This window comes from Mandrillus leucophaeus, unplaced genomic scaffold, assembly GCF_000951045.1.
Source record: "Mandrillus leucophaeus isolate KB7577 unplaced genomic scaffold, Mleu.le_1.0 Scaffold13, whole genome shotgun sequence".
In the NCBI taxonomy this organism is placed as follows: domain Eukaryota; kingdom Metazoa; phylum Chordata; class Mammalia; order Primates; family Cercopithecidae; genus Mandrillus; species Mandrillus leucophaeus.
In genome coordinates, this window is record NW_012101254.1 from 4,290,707 (window position 1) to 4,305,825 (window position 15,119).

At 47.4% G+C, this 15,119-nt stretch overlaps 1 protein-coding gene across 2 annotated transcripts in view; it reads right to left on the minus strand.

Annotated features, from left to right (window-relative positions):
* Positions 1 to 13,533, minus strand: part of GCKR (glucokinase (hexokinase 4) regulator) — a 22,807-nt gene extending 9,274 nt beyond the window's left edge. Inside the window, exons 1-16 of one of the 2 annotated variants that reach the window (XM_011972608.1) lie at positions 13,414 to 13,533; positions 12,979 to 13,134; positions 12,748 to 12,816; positions 12,057 to 12,125; positions 11,586 to 11,659; positions 11,173 to 11,239; positions 10,937 to 10,990; positions 9,205 to 9,299; positions 6,816 to 6,921; positions 4,292 to 4,410; positions 3,552 to 3,650; positions 3,265 to 3,356; positions 2,833 to 2,909; positions 2,366 to 2,462; positions 2,078 to 2,175; positions 1,901 to 1,984 (exon numbers count right to left, since the gene is read on the minus strand). In XM_011972608.1, coding sequence (XP_011827998.1) covers positions 1,901 to 1,984; positions 2,078 to 2,175; positions 2,366 to 2,462; positions 2,833 to 2,909; positions 3,265 to 3,356; positions 3,552 to 3,650; positions 4,292 to 4,410; positions 6,816 to 6,921; positions 9,205 to 9,299; positions 10,937 to 10,990; positions 11,173 to 11,239; positions 11,586 to 11,659; positions 12,057 to 12,125; positions 12,748 to 12,816; positions 12,979 to 13,134; positions 13,414 to 13,473 — 1,416 coding nt within the window. In that variant the 5' untranslated portion in view covers positions 13,474 to 13,533. Of the gene's footprint in view, positions 1 to 1,900; positions 1,985 to 2,077; positions 2,176 to 2,365; positions 2,463 to 2,832; positions 2,910 to 3,258; positions 3,357 to 3,551; positions 3,651 to 4,291; positions 4,411 to 6,815; positions 6,922 to 9,204; positions 9,300 to 10,936; positions 10,991 to 11,172; positions 11,240 to 11,585; positions 11,660 to 12,056; positions 12,126 to 12,747; positions 12,817 to 12,978; positions 13,135 to 13,413 lie in introns of both variants that reach the window. The other variant, XM_011972607.1, reaches the window with a different exon arrangement.
* Between the last annotated feature and the right edge of the window lie 1,586 nt (positions 13,534 to 15,119).

Below are 15,119 nucleotides of genomic sequence, written 5' to 3' on the forward strand. Positions count from 1 at the left end.
GGGAGGCGGAGCTTGCAGTGAGCTGAGATCCGGCCACTGCACCCCAGCCTGGGCGACAGAGCAAGACTCCGTCTCAAAAAAAAAAAAAAAAAAAAGCAACTTTAAAACAGCATATCAAGTATGGTCTTACTTTTGTACAAATATATTTATATATGCATATAATAGAAATTTAGAAGGACATTCTCCAAAATCTGTCAGAGTCTCTTTTTTTTTTTTTTTTTTTTTGAAGATGGTGGATTTGGAGTGATTTTTTCCTTTTTGCATTTTTGTAATTTGTAATGTTTTTACTACAAAAAAATGTATTGCTATTAAAATGAACATTTTTCTTTAAAAATACAGTGTTTTGGCTAGGCGTGGTGGCTCACGCCTGTAATCCCAGCACTTTGGGAGGCCAAGGCGGGTGGATCACTTGAGTCTAGGAGTTGGCAACCAGCCTGGGCAACATGGAGAAATCTCGTCTCTACAAAAAATACAAAAATTAGCCAGTCATGGTGGTGAGTGCCTGTGGTCCTACTTACTTCAGAAGCTGAGGTGGGAGGATCAGTTGAGCAGGGGAGGCGGAGGTTGCAGTGACCTGAGATGGCACCACTGCACTCTAGCCTGAGCCAAAGAGTGAAACCTTGTCAAAAAAAGAAAAAAGAAAAGAGAAAAGAAAAGAAAAGAAAAGAAAAGAGGGAGGGAAGGAGGGAAGGAAGGAATGAAGGAAAGAAGGAGGGAAGGAAGGAAGGCAGGAAGGAAGGAAGGAAGGAAGGAAGGAGAGAGAAAGAGAGAGAGAAAGAAAAGAAAAGAAAACGAAACGAAATGAAATGAAACTGGAAGGAGGTGGATTCCCTGTTCAGGGGCAGAGAAACTTCCTCTTCTTGTTATAAGAGCTCTAAGTCCAGGTAAGTCAGTGTTTCAGCTGTGTCTGGTCAAACCAGGAAACTTCCTGACAGACGTGGTTTGAATAACGAATAAGAGACCACACCTCTCCAGAGCAACCCTTCAGGGCCCTGATTCTGCCCGTGGAGGGTGGGCCGGTGGTGTACGAGAAAACGGAGAACCACAGATGCAAAATTGCTTGCTTTCTTGGGCCACAGAGCAGAGCTAGACTGGCATCCAGAGTTCCCAAAGGCCACACAAAGCTCTAAATTGCAAAGAGTACACACACTGATTATTATTTCTGTAATTATTATCAGTACTTGTGCTGGATTATAATTCATTGGCAAGCAGGGACTATATGCATGTAAAGTTATCTGCAATGAATTCAGCATAGTAAATTTGCAAAAAATAAAAAATAAAAGGTGCTGTAAAAGCTTTTGAATAATGATGATGACTTTGGTATCAAGAATTAACGTGTCCCAGTCAGGCACAATGGCTCATACCTGTAATCCCAGCACTTTGGGAGGTCGAGGCAGGCAGATCACTTGAGGTCAGGAGTTTGAGACCAGCCTGGCCAACATGAGGAAACCCTATCCCTTCTAAAAATATAAAAGTTAGCTGGGCATGGTGGCACGCACCTGTAGTGCCAGCTACTTGAGGCACGAGAATCACTTGAACCCAAGAGGCGGAAGTTGCAGTGAGCCGAGATCGCACCACTGCACTCCAACCTGGGCGACAGAGTGAGACTCCGTCTCAAATTAAAAAGAATTAACCTGCCCAAAGGACAAATGAACATCTGTCAGGTGACTGGTGGCCTATCCCGCACTTTTTGCATATTCCTAGAGACAGCTGAGCCCAGTAAATCATTGCCTTGGGAATTCTGACTAGTGGCCTGGTAACCCATGACCTTGCCCAGCTGGCTTTGTGAAGGTCAGAGAGGTCTCCAAGCTTTCTACCCTCCAGCCTCGGGTTTTTTGATTCTGGAATCCCTCTCCCTCTGAGCCCCTTACTGCAGATAGGACCTTCTCATTCCCCATACCTGGACGAAGTTTCCCTCATATTCAAAGAAAAGCAGTGGCCATGTGATGCTGATGACGGAGGGAAAGAGCTTCTTCAGAGGGATCTGGAGAGAGAGAAAGAGGAGCAGGAGAGCCATCTCCAGGAAAGCCTGGCCACAACTGCCACATGGGTCCCCTCATCACAGCTGGACTCTCACCGGCAAGGTCTGCCCCACGGTGCTGTGTGTCAGGGCCTGGATGTGGCTGGTTTTCTCTTTCACCTGCTCCACTATAGTCTGCACCTCCGTGAGGTTGTCTAGGAGAAGGGGAGGACATTAGAGTCGAAAGGCTGGCTATGCAGCTGTTCCTCCTGCTCCCCTGGCTGGGTCAGGATATTCACCCATTCCCTCCAAGCAGGTACCCTAAGACTGAGAAAAATGACAGCTCCTCTAAGTCATTCTACTTCCCCACTCCCCAGCCCTCACCGCTCCCATCTTCCCTCTCACCATCCAGGGTGAAAATGAAGACCACAGTGTCAATTTCCATGAGGGAGGGCAGGATGGAAGTCAAGAAGTCCTCCTGGGAGAAGGTGAACTGGGGACCCTGGGGCAGAAGAAGATGGGAGGGTCCCTCCCATGCAAATACTCTAAAACACAGACCTGAGGACTAAAGCGGGCCGTGGAGGAGATCTAACACTTTTGTCTACAGGTGAGAGAGCTGAGGTTCAAAAAGGTACAGTGTTTTGCCCAAGACGATGTAACAAGTCAGTGGACTAGCGCCAGGTTTGGGGACTGGATCTAGAGCCTTCCACACTGCCCATGCTGCGCCAGAGCCTCATGACTTGTGACCCATATTCTCTTCTCTGGACCACCTATTCCAATGAACTTCTCAACTAGCTTCACCTTCCCCTTTTCTTCCACCCTCAGCACACCAGTGTTCTCCCCAACTTCCCCAAGTCCTGTTCTTCTCCGACCTGGTTGGTGAGCTCAGCCTTCTGATTAAACATGTCACTGTGATCACCAATGAGAAAGCCACGGACATCTCGGAAATCTGGGAAGTTTAAGGACAAGGAGAGATGAGTGATTGGCTATATAGAAAAGGAAGGTTCTAGGCTTCAGGGTAAGAAAATGGAACTGGGAGGAAAAGTAGCAAGTGAGGCATCGAGTGAGGAGTAGCCCATGTGGGAGGCAATAGTTAAGCACAGGGGTGGGAGCTGAGAAGGAATCAAGGACCAAGTTGGGGTTCAAAGGAAGAAGAATTTGACTGAAGTGCCTATTTAGACAGGGAAGGAGGGACACTGAGGAACACCCATGGGTTGGGAGTAGGATAGTGTCTGGACAGCAGCCCAATTGGTTGGGATCAGGAGGAAGCAGGAAGAACGTCTGGACTGGGGTCCCACCAGCGCCAAAGGTGTGGATGCACTCTACTCCATCCATGATGGCGATGATACCCAGGGTCTGCCAGCCAACCAGGTACACGTGGCCTTTCTTCTCCAGACTGAGAATGGGTCAGAGGTCAGGACATGAGAGATCACAGTGAAAAGAGGCCAGAGATATCCACAGAAGAGCACAGGAGTCAACAAACCATGCAATCCCATCACCCATACCATGCTAACAAGTCTCATAGAGTCTCCCTGCTCTCGGTAGTCTCCATCCAGGCCACATCCCCACCTCTAAACACATATCCACACACCTGGTGCTGACGCTTTTCATCAGGGTGGCAATCTTGGGGCTTTGGCTGTAGGTCACCTGATGAGCTCGCTCGAATGTCCGCAAGATTTCCAGGAGGCATCTGGGGAGAAAAGCCACCAGCTCCCAAGAAGGGCCCAATGCCCCCTCAGAAAGCTTAGGTACCTCCCTGAGCGGGGAGGTGAAGGCACAGCTCCCTTAGAACTAAGTTCTGCTGGTCCCTGGAGAGGTGCAGAGAGTAGGCCCAGACTGCGTTCGGGAGGGGCAGCAACGGCTTCAATGGGCAGAAAACAAAAGAGCAGAAAGAGGGAGGAGTGCATCAGGAAAGCATCTGGAGGAGCAGGATCTGAGAGCCACTGGGAAGGGGAGTGATCAGCCTAGGAGTGAGGCTAGAGACCCTGGAGAGGGAGGCAAGCCCCGAGTAGGATAGCTCTACCTGCATGACCTGGACCACCCCCAAATCAAAGGACCCTAGGGAGCCAGGCTAGCTTTGGGGGCCCCAGGCTGGCTCAGGGATTAGGTCTGGACCTGAGGAATCCAGAATCCACTGGAAACAATTCGGACTCTGCGACCATGTGGTGGGAGCAACAGCATGTTCCAGCCAGCTCCCTTCCCAGGGGAGGCGTGGTGGGCTGCAGTCTTATTGCCAACAGACCAGTACTGGGATCTAGACCTGCCAATCCCCATCCACACCATCTCACGCTTGCCTGACTCTGAGCTCTCTCTTGTCCAGATCCTCCCTACCTTTGAGATGCTGCAATGCCCTGGTCCACAGTCTTATGGGCTGCTAATAACAGGGTTTCCAGCAGGATCTTGGTGGCACTTCCACCTTTCATCCGGGAGGAGCCGCTGAGACCCTCGGGCTGAGGAGGTGAAGACACCCAGCAGGAATTGGGAGAAGATGAAGACCCCAGAGACCACTTGTTAGTAACCCCCGGGCATGCATGTGATAGCACTGGTGGCCCCCAGTGTGCTTGTGAGGAAGGGTGCTGGGGTGGGCTTGACCAAGAGGAAGATTAGAAAGAGGGGAAGGGCCTCCTCTGGTCACTCCTAGGTATATTCAGGACTTTCTGGAGAGGAAGTCACAGTGATTGGGTCTCTTGTCAGCTGGGTCAAGGGTTTTTCATAGAGTGCTTTTCTTTTCTTTCTTTCCTTTTTTTTTTTTTGAGATGGAGTCTCGCTCTGTCACCCTGTCACCCAGGCTGGAGTGCAGTGGCAGGATCTCAGCTCACTGCAAGCTCTGCCTCCTGGGTTCACACCATTCTCCTGCCTCAGCCTCCTCAATAGCTGGGACTACAGGCGCCTGCCACCACGCCCGGCTAATTTTTTGTATTTTTAGTAGAGACGGGGTTTCACCATGGTAGCCAGGATGGTCTCCATCTCCTGACCTCGTGATTCGCAATCCTCGGCCTCCCAAAGTGCTTTTATTTATTTATTTATTTATTTATTTTTGAGATGGAGTCTCGCTCTGCCACCCAGGCTGGAGTGCAGTGGTGCAATCTTGGATCACTGCAACTGCTACCTCCCAAATTCAAATGATTCACCTGCCTCAGCCTCCCAAGTAGCTGAGATTACAGGCACCTGCCACCATGCCTGGCTAATTTTTGTATTTTGTGTTTTTTTTTTTGAGACGGAGTCTCACTCTGTTGCCCAGGCTAGAGTGCAGTGGCGTGATCTCAGCTCACTGCAACCTCCGTCTCCCGCGTTCACGCCATTCTCCTGCCTCAGCCTCCTGAGTAGCTGGGACTACAGGTGCCCGCCACCACATCCAGCTAATTTTTTGCATTTTTAATAGAGACAGGGTTTCACCATGTTTGCCAGGATGGTCTTGATCTCCTGACCTCGTGATCCGCCTGCCTCGGCCTGCCAAAGTGCTAGGATTACAGGCGTGAGCCACTGCGCCCGGCCTAATTTTTGTATTTTTAGTAGAGACGTGGTTTCACCATGTTAGCCAAGCCAGTCTTGAACTCCTGACCTCAAGTGATCTGCCCACCTTGGCCTCCCAAAGTGCTGAGATTACAAGCATGAGCCACCACACCCAGACCAGAGAGCACTTTTCTTTCCAAGAAATTTCTCCCCCACCTCCCCAACCTCCACCATTTTCTGTGGTAGTTTATCAATCCAAATACCACATGTCATATGCTTTTCAGAGACCAATGAAGCAGTGATTGCAGCAGTCCAGATGTGGAACACAGCACACCAGACAGACAAAGAAGCTACAGCAAACAGAATGATAACAGTAGTGGCTGAGGCTGGGTGCAGTGGCTCACGCCTATAATCCCAGCACTTTGGGAGGCCGAGGCGGGCACATCACCTGAGGTCAGGAGTTTGAGACCAGCCTGGCCAACAGGCTGTCTATTAAAAATACAAAAATTAGCCCGACATGGTGGCAGGTGCCTACAATCCCAGCTACTCCACAGGCTGAGGCAGGAGAATTGCTTGAACTAGGGAAGCAGAGGTTGCAGTGAGCCAAGATTACGCCATTGCACTCCAGCCTGGGTGACAAGAGCAAGACTTCGTTTCAAAAAAAAAAAAACAGTAGTGACTGAGAAAAGAAGATTGAAAGTCAACATTTGCATAGAGGAGGAAAGAAAGATGAGGATTTGGGAGGTGAAAGCTGTGGAATTCTTATGTCATGGGGAATTCTACCTTCCTATTTCACAAAAGGAAGATGGAGGAGAATGTCGCGGATGGCGTGCCCATCACTGGTAGAAGGAGGCACGGGCTAGAATTTGGCTAAGGCCCTCATAAGGCCCAAGTAAGGAGAAATGGTGCTAGTGAAAGGTATCTGCAATCCAGATGAGAAAAAAGGAACAGGAGAAAACAGCTTTCAAGCTAAGAAGGGCCACCAAATTTTAGAGAGGATTTACAAAGGCAGAAGAATAAAACAAAACTGCACCCCATTTTTTAAAGTCCATATTTAAAATGTAAATATGTGAGAGAGACAGACTGAGACATAACAACGGCTATTCAACGCTGTCTATACATAGATGGCAAAGAGCTTCTTTAAACAGAAACTGTCCCAGACCACTGAAGTGTTTAAGGCTTACCAATGTGAGAGACAGGGTTGGAATGAAGATGAAATATCTTAAGGTGAAAACGTAAATGGGAAAATAGGATTTGGTTTATAACATTTTAGCTGACTCACAATGCCTCAGGAATTTAAACAAGATGTAACAGAACCTAAAATCAGAGGCCCCAAGGAAGTGGCAAGCAGTTCCCAGGTGTTAGGGGGTGGTGGAGAACATAGAAAAAGGAGAGGCCCTACCCCGATGGCAGGATTGAGCACAAAAGCTTTCTGTTTCTCCTGCATTTTCTGCATCCGCTCTGCTACTTGTCGGAATGTTGAACTCCAGTCTTCAATGGGGTCATTTCTGAGATCCAGAGAGACACAAGGTGGGGAGATTGTCTATGAGGATCTCATAGAAGGGTCTCAGCTGGGAGTCATGATCAAAGACTGCATCGGGATTGAGGTCAGAGGTCAACAACTTCATACAGACATATGCTTTGGAGCTTTTAGAGGCACTGTGTCCCTGAACCCCGAGGACGGGGGTTCATAAAACATTCAGCACCTCAAGCCCAGAGCAAAGTCAACACTCAAGTTTAAAGTCCCAGCCTAAGACCAAAACCATCTTGTGTCCTGCTCCTTGCATAAGCCCCAATGCCATGGCTACACTCATCTCGCCCTCTGCAGGTCCTTTAGGGAATGTCTGTCATTCAAATGTCAAAATTGCCACCTCATGTTCCATCTTAGGGTCCATCAGAAGCCCTTCCCATTCATGGGAATACATTCTGGAAATCCCTCCAAAGAGTGAACTCTCAGTACCAGAGGGAGGAATAACAGTGAAGGAACCAAGCTGCCAGGTAGCACCTCACAGTTGTCGAACATTCCTTGAGTAAATTAATTGGGAACAAATCAATGTGTTCATGAGACAAGAGAGCTACAGACTTGTTATCTGCTTAGTTACAAATCATGGAATCTCAAAGAATGACGATCTTCTTTAGTTGATTTTTAATGGCTTTGCTAGGGGATAATTTGTGAATCGCCCATTGTGGCAGGACCTCAAAGAGACAGTTACTTCTGTACATGGCACCCCTAATTTCGCCTTATCATCCCATCATGCAAAGGTTCCCTCCCTTCTTGAACTATTTTTGTATTTTTTTCTTCTGTATTACTTCTAGGGCAGACAAGTTTCACATATTTCATGCCCGTTGTATAAAATGTCTCCTGTCATTTTTCCTCAAACTATTTCTGAAACTTCTAGAGTCCTAAGAAAGAGGAGACTAAAGCAGAGAGGGTTCATATTGTACAGTTTCACGTCGAGTTTCCTAAACACAACTGGGCATCCAAATCATCTGGGGAGTTTTATTTTTTGATAACTACCCATTTCTGGGTACCACATCCACCCTAAGATTCAGATTCAGTAGTTCGGGAGTGGAGCCCAAAAATCTGTATTTTAAAAAAGCTTCCCAGATGACTCTGAAAATCAGCCAAGTTTGGGAGCCACTGATTTAAGGAACAACTGGAAGATCTCCACGCCTACGTTGTTTGAAATTCTTCATTTCACTTAGTCATAGGGCCTGAAATTAGCATCCACTGCAGCAGATACATTTTTGGTGAAGGAGAGCCCTCCATGAAAAGGATCAGGGTTAGGAGTATTTCAGATTCATCTACACCTTTGCATAAATTATACTACAGCCTCGAATCTGGGAGGTGAAAAAGCACCTTGGAAAAACCCATTTGTCCCCCTTCCCAAGACCACCGCTAAATACAAAAAGCTGCTCTAAAATAATCAACAAGCCTTTGCCGCATCCCTCTGGTGTCAGGAAGCCCTCAGCTTTGTCAGGTGGCCCACTCCAATGGTTTATTTAGCAGAGTTCCCCAAACCTGGCTGTGCATCAGAATCTCCAGGGTTGCTTTCAAAAAATAGATATTCCAGGGCCTTACTCCAAACCTACAAAATCAGACCTCTTACACAAGGAACTAAGAATCTTCTTTATTTTTTTGTAACATTCCCCAGGCAGCTCATGCACAGAACCACATCTGAGCACTACTGGTTTAATATGTTGACTTATTCTGAGATCAGAGTGACCACTGACATAGAGAATAAGAGGGAGGTGATTTGGTAATGAGGGGCTCTCAGGAAAGGGAAAAGGGTGAGAGATCTGAGGAGCCTCAGGGGAGGAAAGGGGTGCCTGGAATGATGAGAGAGAATGGGCACTAAATAAAGAAACTGGACAAAGAGGAGTAGCAGGCCTTCTGGCACCCACTGCTACTACTTTGAAAAGGTGCTTGGGGCTCATCCCTCTATGAAAGCAAAGATATTTGTGGTATGCATCTTCCTGACCCCATTTTATTCTCCATTTTATCCCTTGTTTTTCTTGCCTCTTCAATCTCTGTTTCGAATGTACGCTATCTTGTATTTTATGCATCCTTTATAAGCTGCCTTTAATGCTTTGCGAAACAAGGAGAGAATAATTCAACCAACCAACAAACAAAAAAACCTTATAAGCTTAGGGGCACCCCATATTTACTTTCATATTCTGAGATTTGGCGAACAAGACTATCTGTTCTCTCCCTTGTGGTTGTACTATAGACTTTGACATGTTCCCTTCCAGCCTACCCCAGGACTGCCCAGTCATTCCAGAAGGCTCACCTGGCCATGCTCACTGGATTGAAGCCAACCAAGACTGGCAAGAAGACAGCTGTGTTGTTCATGCAGTAGTCCATCTGGCCTGCCACAAAGGGAGCCTGATGGTGAAGACAGAGAAGGGCATGATGAGGGGGTCATTACTCTGACTGGTGCCCGAGGCTCAAGTGCATCAGAATCCTTCAGAATGCTTGTTCAAAATGCAGATTCCTAGGTATAGTTACAATCTACTGGATCCACATTTGAAGGGGGAGCACATTTTTCACAAGTACCTCAAGGGCACTACATTTTTAACAAGTTCCCCAAGGAAATCTTCTGCATGGTAAAGTTGGAATACTATTGAACTAAATCATAAGCTCTTTGAAGTCAATATCCTCTTCTCTTTGTGTGCTTCCTTCCATATATAACACTGGTGGGATCTGGTTTCTGCTCAGTGAATTCTTAGAGCCAGAGAGCTGCAGAATTGAGAGGAAACTTGGAGTTATCTGGTTCAGTGCTTCTCAAACTACCTGGAAATCTTGTTAAAATGCTCAGTAGGTCTGGAGTAGGGCCTGAGATTTTGTGTTTCTAACAAGTCCCAGGTGACACTGATGTTGCTGGTGCAGGCACCATATTTTAAGTAGCAAGGGATTAGTCCAGGGGCCATATTTTTCTGTAAAAGGCCAGATAGTAAATACTTTAGGGTTTGTGGGCCCTATGGTCTCTGTCCAACTGCTCAACCCTATGGCTATAGCATGAAAGAGGCCCTGGGCCATATGTAAACAAAAATGGCTGTGTTCCAATAAAACTTTATTTTAGGGGCTGGACATGGTGACTCACACCTGTAATCCTAGCACTTTGGGAAGCCAAGGTGGGCAGATCACTTGAGGTCAGGAGTTCAAGACTAGCCTGGCCAACATGGTGAAACCCTGTCTCTACTAAAAATACAAAATTAGCCAGGCATCATGGCATGTGCCACTTACTGGGGAGACTGAGGCAGGAGAATCGCTTGAACCTGGGAGGAGGAGGCTGCAGTGAGCCGAGATTATGCCACCGCACTCCAGCCTGGGAGACAGAGGGAGACTCTGCCTCAAAAAACAACAACAACAACAACAAAACAAAACAAAACAAAACTAACCTTTATTTTAGGGCCCGGTGGGTGGCTCATGCCTGTAATCCCAGCATTTTGAGAGGCCGAGTGAGGCGGGTGGATCACCTGGTGTCAGGAGTTCGAGACCAGCCTGGCCAACATGGTGAAACCCTGTCTCTGCTACAAATGCAAAAATTAGGCAGATATGGTGGTGGGCACTTGTAATCCCAGCTTTTTGGGAGGCTGAGCCAGGAGAATTGCTTGAACCCAGGAGGCAGAAGTTACAGTGAGCCGAAATCATGCCATTGCACTCCAGCCTGGGTGACAGAGAGAGACTCCATCTCAAAAACAAATAAACAAACAAACAAATAAACTTTAAAAACAGGCAGCTGGCTGCATTGGCCAGCCAGTATAGTTTGCTCAGCCCTGGACTAGTCCACCTATCTTGGTTGCTGATTGATTGATACACAGTTATTCTGAAATAGAATCCCTTCCCCATCTTCCCACATTCACATGACTCGATCCAAGTTAGTGAAACTAAAACTAAAATTCCTTGAGCAAACTTCCTGCTTTCTAGCACCCATCTCATTGATCTATCTTCCATGCTATTCCATTCCCACTCACTTCCTCTCTCTAAAATTGATCTGCTCAACCCATCTTTCTACTCACAGAGAGTCCCACAGAAATGCCGATAACAATCACCCTCTTCTTCCCAGCAGCCACCTAGGAGACGAGGATGGACAAGGCAGCGTAACTGGGAGGATTCCAGGGCACAAACCTACTGTGTGAGGATATCAGGGCCAGGAACAGGGGAGGGAGGAAATAGGCTTTGGCTGAATGCTGGGGCTTTTATGTCCCCATGAGAAGATAGAGGTCTCTGGTCAATATCAGTGAAAAGCACAGACCTTCTTCAGTTCCTCAATCCCGTGTAAGGCACTATCTTCTGTCCCCTCCCTAGAGGCCACCACAGACCTAAGAAGATAGACTTAAGGTCAGTGGCACTGGTTGGGAAGCAGAAGCCTATGATTTATTAGGGCAGGCTACATTAAGAGATGGGAATAAAGGGAAAACTATCGTTGAATGAGCACCCACAGTTTGTTGGGCACCATGATAGACACTCTGCAGAGTCGAAAAACCCAAATACCTACAACAGCCAGTCAGGCAACATGAGTATGTGAAGTGGGCCAAGTGTGAGGGAATAAGGAATAGTGGGGACTAAGGCAAGCTGGACACAATCTCTGTCTAAAGGCATTCAAACTCAGTTTCTAAGAAATACTATTTAGGTCAAATAAAATATTCATAGGCTAACTTGACTTACCTGTCACCCCCTGCAATGAGGTAGGTGTAAAGAGATTTCTGTCCCAGACCTTTCATCAGCTGATTAAAGGACACCTGTAAGGGGAAGAGGATGTAAAGAGGTAATGACAGAGAAGAAACAATTATCTTGGATTTTCAACTCCTAGAGGGCACAGACTACGTAATGATTCTCTTAGACCAGTGCTTAACCCAGTCCTACATGGAATCTGGCACTTAAAGCTGCTACTTGGAGATGATTACTTGGTGGTGCATGGGATGTAGAGACATTGACAACATACTAGCGGGACTCAGATGGGCCCAGAAGAAATGGGACTTCATGGTGCCATCTAGCTTTTGGAAGAGAGAGAGAGCCAGGCTTGGAGTCCAAGTCTAGTGAGGGGCCACCTGGGAGCTTAGTTATGATGATCTTTATGCTTCTGAGGGTCACCTCCAGAAGTGGAGGGGGAAGAAAACTGGGGACCAGGGTGCTCACCGACACGAGGAATGCCATCCGGCCAGAGGTACCCCCTCCACTCAGCACAACCAGCCCCCCATCTGGCTCCTAAAGAAGGAAAGAGGCATATATCACTAGGGCCTGGCTCAGGTTGGAGGAAGAATATTCTTTTTTTTGTCAGTAATGCAAGAGGAATTGGAAAGACTCCTTATCCCTCCTCTCATCACAAAACTGAACAAATACATGCAGTGTAATGTAGCAAAAAGAACACTGGATTAGAGAAACCAGTTTCACTCCCACGTCTTGCTCCACTAGTTGTTCAAATCCTTACTTATTCCAGAAAGAACCGAAAGCAGCTTTGTCATCCAAATAAAGGTAAATAACAAAAGCAGCATTATCCAGCAATTATTAGCTGAGTGTATTTGAGCAAGCTACAGTGATCATCCTTTCTAAATCTTTGTTTTTCCATCTGACAAAAACAAACAGAAGTCATATCAACTTCACAGGCTTTTGTGAGGGTAATAGGTGTGAAAGTAGATTGTCAATTATAAAGTATTAAGCAGATGAGTAATTATTATGTATTCATAAGATGAAAATAAGCATCCAAAAGCGAGGATTTCCAAAAGGGAGAAAGGAGAATGAGATCTATCAAAGTGAGAAATAGAGACAATAAAAACAGAAAGACGGAAACAGCAAAGTTTAGGCAGGGAACAGAAGGAAGGGTTAGTACCTTCAGCACTTCCTGAACTTTCCCAGCCACCTGTACCATGGTGGTCAGAATGGATTCGCTGTAGAGTCTCTGTAGGGAACAGGCAGGAATGAGAAGCCAAGAAAAGGAGGACGATGGATGGCGGAGGGGGTCTCAGGGTTTCTGATATTAGGAGCCATGGTCAGAGAGAGCAGAGGTGGGGTTGGGGTTGGCATGGTTATGTGCAGGGTCCAGGTCTTGGGTCTTGGTTACCTGGTATGTGGGCAGGGCTTGCCCCTCCTCCTGGAAGATCTCAGCATCACATTGTCCCAGCAGTCGAACAATTTCCTCAGCATCTGCTTTGTCTAGGTCCTGGGTCAGTGGGTTTGACTTCTCTGTGATTGGCACAGCTGCCTCGTACCCAGACAACTAGAAGGAAGAGGGGACAAGGACGGAGCAGGAAGCCAAAGCTTCATTCACACCTGCTAAGCTGGAGGTGGGAGTGGCAGCAGGCACAGAGTTGGGACTCACACACACGCACACACATACCACACTAGAAACTCAGCTTGCACTTGGTACTCTGGGCATATTAGGGAAAGAACATCAGGAAAGAAGAAGAGGTGAGCAGAAACCAGGGTGGAGGGAAGACTGGATGAAAAATAATTCTAGGAATCAGCACAGAAAGCCAACATGAAGAAGGGGTCTCACCTCCCACTTGCCAGGCTCCGGGGTCTCAATGACATGTTGAAACCGTTTTGTGCCTGGCATGGTCCCGTGCTGTGGATACACTGTTCCACCTGCCTGTTCAGCCACACAAACCCCTCTGGTCACAATGACTCTGCTTCTAGTTGGCAGGGCCTTATCTGAGCCACAGTGATGATTAACTCAAGCACCCTAGGCTCTCAGAGCACCACCCCCTGTACCACTGCCTGCACCACCCTTTCCTGGTCACTAGGCCCCCAGCCCTCTGGTAACCCCAGGGAAACTCCTGGGGTTCCTCTTTGCATGCATCCTGACTCGCCAAGTCTCTGCTTTGGCCCTTGAAGATGAAGACCTGAGGCTCAGGACTTTTGCCCTACAGGGACAATGCCCTCTTCTCCGGAGGACCTGGAGCCTGGGAGTGCAGGACAACACCCATGGCAGTGAGAATCCCTGGGCAAGTGTCCTCCGAGGCCAGAGATCAGGGTCGCCAGGTCAGCAGAAGTCAGAGGACCCGGCCCATGGCTTGATCACATGCTTAGCACGCACAGTCCCGCTGGTCCCATTTTATCCTCTCCTCTCAGAAAGGAAGGTAGCAGAAGCTTCCGAGCCCCAAGTGTGCACACACTGTACTGGATATTACAGCGGGAAAAATCTCACAGAAACAGAAATACTGCATTGAGAATTAGAAACCAAAGGATCTGCCCTAAATACAATGTTAGCCAACATTTATTTACACTGAACAACACACTTTTCACAGACAGTATTTCACTGGATACACCAACACTAACATGTTGGTCAATACTGACACCCTCATTTTTCAGGTGATGAAACAGGCTCAGAGTAGTTGAGTTGGTTGCTTAAGATCACACAACTGGACAAATTGGGACTCATACACAGGTTCTCAATTCAGATTTCAGACTCAACCAAAGCATGAAATAATGTAAGGGCTTACATGTTATTGAACAAAGAAGTAACTAACAGATTGGTGGAAATTAATCATCATCATCCAGTCACATAGTGTTGTGAGATTTATAAAGATCCTTCCCCCACATTGTCTCATTTGAGCCTCACAACAACCCTGTGAGATTTCACACGCTTTGCTTTACAGGTGGGAAACCTGAGGCACAAATAAACCAGTTTCTCCAAAATCACACCGTAAGTGGCAGAGCTTTAGAAAAACAAAAAAAGAAAAGAAAGGAACAATAATTCTTTTTAAAAAGCCGGGGTCTTTGCGCTTTGATTCTCCCTAGAAGCCCAACACTCTTAACAATCGCCGTATCTCCAGGTTTTAACATAATGCCAGACACATAGGAGATGTTCAATAAATATTTGCTGAATAAATGAAAGAATGAATGAGAAAGTGAACGGAATTAAATCAGATTATGAATGGGAAAGAGACTTAAATGCTGACGCAGTCTACAAGTAAGGGATCGTTAAAGCAATTATTATCTCCCTCCCTCTCTCCCCTCTCCTCTTAGCCCCTCGGGCACTGGAGGTGGAATTCCTCCTCTCAACTTGGCTCGTCCACGCGGGGAGGAAGGGCATCTCCCAGGTGCCGGAGACCCTAGCACCTGCGCCTCCCCGCACGCCCCCACCGGCTCGTCCGCTTGAGCTGGGAGAGAGAAGGGATAAGGGATGGGGGCCCCGGAGGCGCCATTGGGAGGGTCATGGGAGGAGCCCCGAGAGGACGGGGGGTGAGGGGGCGGGAGGGG